Source organism: Eriocheir sinensis, unplaced genomic scaffold, assembly GCF_024679095.1.
Source record: "Eriocheir sinensis breed Jianghai 21 unplaced genomic scaffold, ASM2467909v1 Scaffold1250, whole genome shotgun sequence".
In the NCBI taxonomy this organism is placed as follows: domain Eukaryota; kingdom Metazoa; phylum Arthropoda; class Malacostraca; order Decapoda; family Varunidae; genus Eriocheir; species Eriocheir sinensis.
Genome location: NW_026110574.1, coordinates 75,518 through 87,500, shown reverse-complemented (window position 1 = coordinate 87,500; position 11,983 = coordinate 75,518). Strand labels below are relative to the sequence as shown.

The 11,983-nt window shown below is 42.8% G+C and overlaps 1 protein-coding gene across 1 annotated transcript; it reads left to right on the top strand.

Moving 5' to 3' along the window:
• The first annotated feature begins 6,814 nt into the window (after positions 1–6,814).
• LOC126989636 (uncharacterized) lies at positions 6,815–10,245 on the top strand. The gene is made up of 3 exons (XM_050848239.1): positions 6,815–7,045; positions 8,736–8,950; positions 9,677–10,245. The coding sequence occupies exons 1-3, from the start codon at positions 6,825–6,827 to the stop codon at positions 10,243–10,245; spliced, it is 1,005 nt and encodes a 334-aa protein (XP_050704196.1). The 5' UTR covers positions 6,815–6,824.
• Positions 10,246–11,983: the final 1,738 nt, after the last annotated feature.

The following is an 11,983-nucleotide window of genomic DNA, read 5'->3' as shown; positions in this document are numbered from 1 at the left end:
CAATCCTAAACTCGAAAGATTCAAAAGCACCTTTCCACTTCTAACCTTCTATCTGATCGCCAGTATGGATTCCGCAAGTGGCGTTCTACTGGCGATCTTCTTGCTCTCTAAACTGACTCCTGGTCATCCTCTCTTAGCCGTTTCGGTGAAACTTTCTCTGTTGCGCTAGACGTATCATAGATTTACATAGATTTACATAGAAAATCAGACCACACAGACCCCATGGTCCAGACTTGGTGGTCTGTCCTTAAACCTAAGTGATTTTACATTAATCAGAAGACTCCAAAACGTTGCATTTCTACTCTAGTTGATATTAAGTTGAAGGAAGTGACGGTCGAGCTTATTTTTGAAGGAGTCAATCGTGTTACACTGGACCACTGACGGTGGAAGCTTATTCCATTCTCGCACTACAACGTTGGTGAAGAAAAATTTGGTGCAGTCTGAATTTACTTGTCTACATCTGAGTTTTACGCCATTGTTCCTCGTGCGCAAAGTGTCATCGATCATAAACAATGTTGATCTGTCTACATTCGTGAAACCATTAAGTCTTTTAAAACATTCGATCAGAGAGAACATGTTAAGGGTAGAAAGCCTTTCTTCGTAGGATTTGTTGCGCAAGGAAGGGATCATTTTCGTTGCCCGACGCTGAACACCTTCTAATTTAGCAATATCCTTTGCATGGTGGGGAGACCAAAACTGTACCGCATATTCCAAGTGGGGTCTGACTAAACTGTTGTAGAGCGGGAGTATTACATCTTTATTCTTGAATACAAAGTTTCTTTTAATGAAGCCCAATATTCTGTTCGCTTTATTTGCTGCATCGATGCATTGCTGTGAGAATTTGAGGTTTGACGCGATTTTGACCCCCAAGTCTTTGACGCATTGAACGCTTTTGAGTTTAACGCCGCGCATTTCGTATTCGAACTTCTTATTCGTCGTTCCAACTTGAAGGACCTGGCATTTGTCTACGTTAAAGGGCATCTCCCATCTATCCGACCATGCTGAAATTTTGTGCAAATCCTCTTGGAGGCTTTGCCTGTCTTCGTCAGTGAGAACCGAGTTACCAATCTTTGTGTCGTCTGCAAATTTACTAATGCGGTTATTGAGTCCAACATCCACGTCGTTGATGTAAATAATGAAGAGCACTGGGCCAAGGACCGAGCCCTGAGGGACGCCACTAGTGACAGGCGCCCACTCTGAGTTAAATCCGTCAATCACTACTCTTTGTTGTCTGTTGCTCAACCAATTCGCGATCCATTGGTTTACTTGACCGTCAATACCTATTTGCTTTAATTTGTAAAGTAATTTATGATGCGGGACTTTATCAAACGCTTTCTGGAAATCAAGATAGACTACGTCCAGTGATTTGGTTACGTCATAAACAGTGAAGAGGTCGTTATAAAAGGTTAATAGGTTTGATAGGCAGGATCTTTTGTTTCGGAAGCCATGTTGTGAGTCCCCAATCAATGAGTGGCTTTCAAGGTAATTCACAATTTTGTCTCTAATTATGCCCTCAAGTAGCTTACCTACAACCGAAGTTAGACCAATGGGCCTGTAATTACCTGGTACTTTTTTGTCTCCTTTCTTGAAAATCGGTGTCACGTTAGCCTTTTTCCAATCTGAAGGGACGATGCCTTGTCGCAAGGACATATTGAATACGGTTGTGAAGGAGGAGAGTATTTCGCTCTTTGTTTCTTTCAGCAGAGTTGGATATACTTTGTCAGGTCCAGGACTTTTATTTGTTTTAAGTGAATGGAGAGCTTTAAGGACATCATCGGTTGTTATTTCAAAATTAGGCAATGCATGCTCGAGATTTACAATAGTACTGGTGTTGGTGGTAGCGAGAGGAAGACTGTTTGTGTTAAACACCGAGGAAAAGTAATTGTTTAAGAGGTTTGCAATGTGTTGGCTGTCAGTCACTAGTGCACCGTCGCTGTTTGTTAAAGGTCCAATACCACTTTTGATCGCCTTTCTGTTGTTTATGTAACTGAAGAAAGATTTCGGATTAGTTTTACAGTTGGCTGCAATATTTTCTTCGTATCTACGCTTTGCCTGACCTACTAGTCTTTTTACTCGTCGCCTGGCATCATTATAAAGTCTAATGTTTTCGGGCGTGCTTTGTTCTTTCTTTAACCTGTAAAACAATTTTCTCTCATTGACTGATTGTTTAATTTCGCTATTAAACCACGGTGGGCTTTTATTAGTGTTAATTCGCTTCTCGCACAAGGGGACGAATGTGTTCTGCTGAGTGAGTAAGTGATTTTTAAGGCTTAGCCAGGCTTCCTCTACGTTGCCGTCATCTGATAGTTGTATTTCTGTTAGTTTTTGTCGGATTTCTACGAAGTTAGCTCTTTTGAAATTGGGCACCTTTACTTTATTTTCAGTCACTGATGATTGAGCTTTAATGTCGACGCGCACTAATTTATGATCGCAAGAACCGAGGTGTTCTCCTACCGTGACACTACTGATTAGGTTATCTTGGGTCGTTATAACAAGGTCGAGTATATTATTTTGTCGAGTTGGCTCAGAAACCATTTGGCTTAGATAATTTTCTTCTAGAAATTCGATCATTCTATGTGACTCGCCTTCTGTACCTAACAGTGTCGCCCAGTCGATATGGGGGAGGTTAAAGTCTCCTAATATCAGTGAGTCGGTGTTATTAAGTGACTGCCTTAAGACGCTGTACATTTCAAGGTCGTCATCGAGTGATTGCCCGGGAGGTCTGTAGGTGACAGATATATTTAAGTTGACTTTTGCAATGTTTACTCGCACGCACAAATGTTCAACGTTACTGTTTCCAGTGTTTTGTCAGTGGGTTGCAAATAGCTTTTGACATAAAGGGAGACGACACCGCCTCTACTGTTTACTCGATCTTTGTTGAAGAGTCTGTAGCCATCTATGTTGTATTCGGAACTTAAATCAATATTTGTGGTGTCGATAAATGTTTCGGTTATAGCAATTATGTCAAAATTTTCTGTTAAAGCAAGACATCTCAGTTCATCAAATTTGTTTCTTAGGCTACGCGCATTGAAACTAAGGATTTTTAAGTTATCTAGAAGCTTAGTAATAGAGGTGGTGGTACTTGCGGGATCACGGTTACGGGTTTGTCGCGATGCACGGCGTCTATTTACACGGGTGGGGTGGAGTGACGTGGCCGTGACTCGTTTTTTGTTCGGATGACACGCACTGCTTCGTTGAGGAGCCTTCCGAGTCTGGCTGCCCCGATGGGAGAAAGGTGCAATCCGTCCCTGTGGAAGAGCTCATTTTGTCCATAGAAATTGTCCCATGCGTTTAGGAACTCCACGTCAAGCTCCCTACAAAGAGTCTGTAAGCGGTTGTTTAGGCTGAAGGCCTTACTGAAAAAGTCGCTCTCCGCCCAAGTCCGTGGTAGAACTCCTGAAATCAAAATGTTATGGTATTTAGTCTTATACTGCTGGATGAGCCTACGGTACTTCTCCAGGAGTTCCTCAGACCGGGTCGTGGTGACGTCGTTCGTACCTGTGTGAATAACAAACAGTGAATCATTAGTAGCCTGGGGGGAGATCTCCTCAAGAGCAGCAGTTATGTCGTCGATCCCAGCACCAGGATAGCAATAGTTCCGTCTTCGACGAGGAACTCTGCCGCAGAACTCAACAACCTGCTGGCGAATCATGGAGTCACCCACCAGGAAGGTGCTCTCCTGCTCGTCCTCCTCCTCCAGAATGGCAAACCTGTTGAAGCAATGAACAGGATAAATCGCTTGTCTGGCTGGTTTGGCTCCTCCATTCACGACGGTGAAGCCATCATGGGCGGTGCCACTAGCATCCTCCCGTTGCGTGGTGTTGTCCGCTGGTGTCGACGGTACCGCTGAGGGCAAGGGGGCGGTTGGAGAAGGGTTTGGCACTACAGCAACGTTAGCCTGGGTGAATTCCTGCAAGGAGGCAACAGTGCGAGAAAGCTCTATTATTTTATTCTGACCTGCTTCCATCTTCTCTTCTTGCTCCTGCAGTCTGGTCTCGAGATGCTGCCTGGTGAGAGAAAGCTCTATTATTTTATTCTGGCCTTCTTCCATCTTCTCTTCCTGCTCCTGCAGTCTTGTCTCGAGATGCTGCCTGGACAGACACAGTCGACAGACAGCAGAACGCCCTGTAAAAAAGTGAGCTGAGAAGCTACCGTTACAAGTACTGCACTTCTTAGGCGCCATCTTAGCTGAAATGAAAGAGATAAAAACACAGAGTGAAGGGGATTAGGAAAGGGGGTGAGGTGTGTGAGAGGTAGTTTAGTAATGGAGGAAAAGTGAGAGAGAGGAGTAGGAAGGGATGTGAGGTGAGTAAAGAGGGGGAAAGAGAGGTGTGTGAGATCAAGGAGGGTTAGGAAATAGGTGAGGTGGGAGAGAGGAGGAGTAGGAAGGGATGTGAGGTGAGTAAAGAGGGGGAAAGGGAGGCGGTGAGTGAGGTGTGTGAGATCAAGGAGGGTTAGGAAATAGGTGAGGTGGGAGAGAGGCGGTGAGTGAGGTGTGTGAGATCAAGGAGGGTTAGGAAATAGGTGAGGTGGGAGAGAGGAGGGGTAGGAAGGGATGTGAGGTGAGTAAAGAGGGGGAAAGGGAGGCGGTGAGTGAGGTGTGTGAGATCAAGGAGGGTTAGGAAATAGGTGAGATGAGTGAGAGGGAGTTTGGGAAAGGAGGTAAGTGGGAGAGGAGGAGGAGTAGGAAGGGATGTGAGGTGAGTGAGGTGTGTGAGAACAAGAAAGGTTAAGAAGGAGGCGAGGTAAGGTGGGTGAAGGGATGGGAAAATAGGATGTGAGGTAAGGTGAGTGAGGGGGGGAGGGCTTAGAAATATGTGGAGGTGAGGGAGGAGTAGGAAGGGCTAATCCTCTAGGGGATGAGGAGGAGCAAAAGGGATGTGAGGTGAGCGAGGGGGGGGGGGGGCTGTGGTGAGGGGAGGGAAAGGGGGGTAGGAAGTGTTAATCCTCTAGGGGATTTAAAGGGGGTGTAATGAGGAGGAGCAGATTGAATCCTCAGGGAATTCAAAGGGTGGGTTGTCGACACACCCAAATCACGCGTGAGACACTCGGGAACACAAAGTCACACTCGGGACACACGAAACACTCAGAAACCCAAGCACAAGCACGACTAAACACCCTCAAGTCACTCGCAAAAACACCGGAAGTACAACAGCACACTCAAAACACTCTGAAACCCACGCAGAGCACTATAAACATCCAAATCACACGTAAAAGCACTGGAAACACAACACACTCGAAACGCAGAACACTCGAAAACAGCCAAATCACACGTAGAAACACCGGAAACAAAACAGCACACTCAAAACGCTCTGAAACCCACGCAATACACTTAGAAGCAGCCAAATCACACGCAAAAACACCGGAAACACAACACACTTGAATCACTCTGAAACCCACGCAGAACACCCGGAAACAGCCAGATCACACGCAAAAACACCGGAAACACAACACACTTGAATCACTCTGAAACCCACGCAGAACACCCGGAAACAGCCAGATCACACGCAAAAACACCGTAAACACAACACACTTGAATCACTCTGAAACCCACGCAGAACACCCGGAAACAGCCAGATCACACGCTTTCGATAGAGTCTGACACCAGTCTTTGCTTTTTAAACTGCCCTCTTTCGGATTATATCCCTCTCTCTGTTCCTTTATCTCCATTTTCCTTTCCGGCCGTTCTATCTCTGCGGTGGTAGACGGTCACTGTTCTTCCCCTAAACCTATAAACAGTGGCGTTCCACAGGGCTCTGTCCTATCACCCACTCTCTTCCTGTTACTCATCAATGATATTCTTTCCATAACAAACTGTCATGTCCACTCATACGCCGACGACTCCACTCTGCATTATTCAACTTCTTTCAATAGAAGACCCTCTCAACAGGAAGTACACAACTCCAGACTGGAGGCTGCATAACGCTTAACCTCAGACCTTGCAATCATTTCCGATTGGGGCAGAAGGAACCTTGTGTCCTTCAATGCCTCAAAAACTCAATTTCTCCACCTATCAACTCGACACAATCTTCCAAACACCTATCCCCTGTTCTTCAACAACACTCAGCTGTCACCGTCTTCAACACTAAACGTCCTCGGTCTATCCTTAACTCAAAATCTCAACTGGAAACTTCGTATCTCCTCCTCGCTAAATCAGCTTCCTCGAGGTTGGGCGTTCTGTATCGTCTCCGCCAGTTCTTCTCCCTCGCGCAGTTGCTATCCATATACACAGGGGCCTTGTCCGCCCTCGTATGGAGTATGCATCTCACGTGTGGGGAGGGTCCACTCACACAGCTCTTCTGGACAGAGTGGAGTCTAAGGGTGGTATTGTTAGACGCGAAGGCTAGCGTCCTTTCCTGTCGCTCGACCATGTAGGTAGGCAAAGTTACTTCGTCCCTCGACCGTATTGAGAGACCAGCCCGCCAGCAGCCCCCGCTGCATCTGGCTGCATCTGGGTGTTGGTACGCCTGATCGGCATCAGCTGGCCACGCACCGGCCCGATTTCCCGTTTTTTTCAAAAATCATGTTTCATATCGGGACTACATTAAGAGAAAATTATAAATTTAGAGATAAACAAAACAGAAAAGCTAGATATAGCCGTAATTAATGGAAGAAGACGAGGTGCAGTGCATAAACTTTTATTTCAGCAGTCATACATAAAAGAAATTATAAGGAAGTACTCTTTTAAAAATAATAGCATTTAAGATACAAATTCAAATCAAACAATTATGAAAAAAAGAAAAATGAAAAAGATAATGCAGAGTGCCGATATGAATGCATATTCCGCCATCACAACAACGCGCGTGCACGGAAGCTGATCGACAATGGACCGCGCTGCACCACTTTCGTCAAGGCAGAGGAGAGTCCTGGTGCAGCTAGTGGAGGAAAGGCCTGTCCTTCAAGATAGGTCAACCAGCACTGCGGTCCAGCACAAGAAGAACTTGGCGTGGGATGAGATCGCCAAAAACTTCAACGCCATGCACCCTGATCTGGAGCCGCGATCAGTTCAACAATTGAAAAGAAGTTTCAACCGCATCAAATTGAAGTAAGTAAATGAGGTGCATTGATTTTACGTTGTATATAGTTAACCTTTTGACCAGTATCGCTTTGTATCGCTTCTTATGTCCTCCTCTCCTCGATCCTTTCAGTGCGCAACGCGTCATGACCCCTGTGCGCTGTCGGGCAGGGGGGAGGTGAGTTCTATTTTCACCTCCACACCTCTGTAACTATGCATTGTAGCAAATATTCGGCATATCATTGGAAAGATAAAGGCAAATACTATACAGCTTGCTTAATTATATTGCCAGTTTCATATGATGACCGACTAAACAATTATATTTTGCAGTCGTATCTAAAAATAACCGCTATTATAATATGTATTGGTAGTATAGTTTGGTATATATTATTCTCGCTTTAACTTAGTGGTTGTAACAGCCAACTAGGCAAGACAATTCACCCCGTTCTGATGACAGGCAGCATGTTTCACGTATGAGTATGTGGTTGCATTATGTAGGAGGTGTCGGTGGACATTCCATCAGAATAAAGTTACTATGGGGTGTGGAATAGTGTTGGAACATGTATTGTGAGCGGGAGATTCAAAACACCACTAGCACAGACAGCGCGGCGTCGCTGCCACAATTTAACAATAAAATAATAAATGCTCTTACTGTGAATTACCATATAGTTCTTGCATCACGGGGTCACGGGAAAATGCTTCCACCTCAGCGTGCGGTTGCGAAGCAACTGGGGTCTATGCCACTCCTCCCCTGAGAATTAACATACTGCCCCCATCGACCATGCCTTTATACCCACCATTAATATGATCTTAGAATGTGCCCTTGTAACATTCTGTGTGGCATCAGAATGCCGCGGAGCTTCACTTGTCTAGTGCCCTCCCATACTCAGATGTGCCCCCCTTTGATAAATACCTATCCACTCCAGTGTTTGGGCGATGATTAAAATGATCAACTTTTCACCTTTTGAGACACAGATTACACTAATAATGTGTTCTCCAGATCCAAAATAATCATAATGCATTAAAAATAGGCTATAGTTATTTTTCATTGTTATTACATGTTATTTGTAAGGCAAAAAGAAAGAATTAGTGGTAGAATAGCAATAAGCATAGAGCAGGTGTAGCTCTTACATATGATAATATTATACCATTGCTGATCAAATAGTAACCCATTAATTCTTGCTTTGTTAGTTAAGAGCTATATTCAAACTAAAATAATCCCATGTTATCAACCTAATTGAATAGCAATGTATCTTTAATGCAAACACTATTAATATTAATAGGCACTAGAATATTAAATCTGCAACACTAATATCAATTTTGATACAACAAGTTGTTTCCAATGCTCTTTACTATATTTGGTCAAAGGGTAAAAAAAGGTAAAGAAAAAGGTTAAGTTGGGAGCACACGCTATAGCTGCGGGTGGTGGCAGTGCTCATCTCCATCCCATTGATCCTTTGAGCCTGTCATGAGACAACCCATAAACCTGATACAGTACCAGTGTAACATCTGGGTTACCACAGTTTACTTTCCCTGGTGGCCCCAGGTACCCGGGTGAAAGGAAGGATGAACGGCTGGGTGGCTGCATGCCGACTGCCCAGGCCCGCAGATTCATTGTTAGGGACTCGAACCACTGCATTGCAGAGGTGTATTGTTAAAGGGTTTACAATTCAGTATGCCTTTGATATATTATTGTTATTAAAATCATGTTTCATTGCAGTGTGAAAAAGGAAGAGAGAGCCTACAAGCTGAAGGTGAAGAGGACTGGTGGTGCCCCTCCTCCATCACCTCCCAAGTTTACAGAAGAACATGAGACTGTTGCCTCCATGATCTCTGGAGAACTCAACATGGGCGAGGATGTCTTTGACACTCTTGCCATTCAAGATGGGCATCCAGTGGATGAGGCAGGCACTCCCATCATGGATGTTACTTTCAGTAAGTTAATCATTGCTTGAAAGTATATCACATTATATTATCCAGCTTTCTGCATTCTTGTTCTGGTGCTGCATATAAATACTATCATTGTTATTCTCATCATCAATTTTCACTTTTGATACACTGGTTTAGGTTAAAAGATATGCAAAAAAAAATATATATATATATATATATATATATATATATATATATATATATATATATATATATATATATATATATATATAGAGAGAGATAGATATAGATATAGATATATATATATATATAGATAGAGAGATAGAGAGAGAGATATAGATATATATATATATATATATATATATATATATATATATATATATATATATATATATATATATATATATATATATATATATATATATATAGATAGATAGATAGATAGATAGATAGATAGATAGATAGATAGATAGATAGATATAGATATATAGATATATAGATATAGATAGATAGATAGATAGATATAGATATAGATAGATAAGTTACTCATTTCTGGGAACAAGCTCTGAGGGGGCCCAGTCTAGGATTAAATTTAAATAACTATAAATGCAATAGATATCAAATTCCCTCTGGTGCCTTTATTGATGGGGTAGTGTTTTTTCAAGTATTATAAGAAAAGAAGCTAACATTGTTATTGAAGGAAGAAATTTCCCGAGTCACATCATCTTTCATGTATAAGTATGACTGATAATGCATTGTATTATTTCACAGCTGTGAGTGGAAAACTGCCACCGACAGAGGTCCCCTCTGCTACTTCTGCCGCTGAATGTGCTGAAGCACCTGCACCTCCTAGTGCTTCTACATCTTTCCAGCCAGAAGCTTCATCCTCTGCATCCACTGCACCATCACTAACTACATTTACATGTAATGTGGCCTCCTCTTCTGCTGCCCCACGGCAGAGGAGGAAATTTGATGCAGAGTACCAGGCCTGTCGGAAGCAGCAGGATGAGTATCACCAACTCCTTCTTCAACAGACCAGAGAGGAGCACGACCAACAGATGAAACTGTACCAGTTTCACAGGGAGGTGTTGCAGCGGCAGCTAGATGTCTTCACGGAGACTTGGCATCATATCCGTGAGGCAGCAGACACCTGCAAAGCCAAATTTTGGACAGTTTGGGAATGCCGGAGAGTAACATCCATGATGGGATTGCCTGCCTCATCAACTGCATGCCCATCTTGTATTGTAAGAGTGTCAAGGACACACTCGCCCATACTGAGCTCTCCAGAAATCATGGAGGCAACGGCCTCGTGTTCTTCGGAAAGCTTGGGAGGTGATTGAGGAGGGCCACCACCAGTCTTCTTCACCGTTAGCATGTAAGCTCCCCCCAACATCACTACCTATGAATTTATCTAAACATTTTATTAATGTGTTCATCTTATTGACTCTCATAACATGAAGGCCAGGCCTGTTCCACTCATTCTCTTGTTGGTAAAGTATTTTTTGCCTATGACCCTGTGGAATCTGAATTTATCAAATTTAAACCCATTATTACATGTCCTACCCAGCTCTCTTACCATCAGAACCTTATAAATATCCCCCTTATTAAAGCCCTTCATCCATTTATAAACTTCGATCAAGTCTCCTTGCACCCTTTGCCTCTCTAGAAAATGCAAGTTTAATTAACTGTTCGAGTCTCCTCATATGTCAAGTTTTTGAACCCGTAAATCATCTTTGTCATCCTCCACTGTACCAATTCTAACATTTTGATACCCATTCTACAATTATGAAGGTGACCAGAAAAAAAACACATTATCATGATAAGATCTAACTAATGCTAAATATAGCTTGATGACATCAGCACTTGTTGCTTACTCTCCTTGAAATGAATCCCAATACCCTATTTGCACAATATCTAGGATGAATGCATTGTGCTCTTAGATGGAGATCAGAGGTCATCAAGATCCCTGAATTCCTCTCACCTTGATCTTCTTAGGGAGTGTCATTTAACCAATAATTATGAGGGTTGTTCCCATATACACTCAGAGTACTGCACTTCCAGATGTATAAAAAAACACCAACACTGCCACCATCTTCAGTGGTCTTTCTTTACACCACTGAAGATGGTGGCAGTGTCCACCGAAACTGTTTAGTTAAAAATATAACGATCGTCTGCCAGTGTGGGTTTTTATTTATACATCAAGAATATTACGTCAGAGTGATTAGCCCATTCTTGCACTTCCAGACATTGAACTCCATCTGCCACTTCCTGCCCATGCACGCAATCTGTCTAGTTCATCCTGGAGAATACTAGCGACCCGATCCGACTCAATTACTCTGCCAATCTCTGTATCATCAGCATTTTAGCATATATTGCCAACATTAACTAGTGTTAGTAGTAGTAGTTGTAGTAGGAAATACATTATATTCAGTGATGTTTGATAAATATTTTTGTTCATTTATTTATATCATGATTATGTACGTATAGGCTTCAGGCAGGAAATGAACAAATTAAAGAGACTGTAAATTTTGATCGGAAAATATTTATGCAAAATCTTACAAGCTATTTTCATTTTCTGAACAGACATAACTTATTATTAGAGAAACTACAATAAAGATCTCAAAATGTACACCACTGTGACCAACCACCACACCAAGAAAAGACGGCGCCACTATAAAACACTTGCCTGCATCATGACGGGCTAGGGCCGACTACCATCCAGGTCTCTCAAGAAAGCCTAAAAGCACTATAGGCTGGGAAAAAAAAAGATCAAACCTGGGCTATCTGTGTATAAATCAACCCAACTGAGCTACTGAGGTCACCATGCCAAGGGCCACTTATGCAGCACTATACCTGACACCCTGGCCCCTACTGTGGATATGAAGGAAAAGTGACCTCGCTCACACTCATGGTAGCTGGAAACGCTTTTAGTCAACCCATAATGCCACCTGTAGTATATATTAACATTAGAAAAACTGCAATAATAGTGAAAAATTTTGTCATGTAGTTTACTGAATTTTCAATGTGTTATTGCAGTTCCTCTAATATATATAGCACCGCATGTGCTACTGTGGGTTA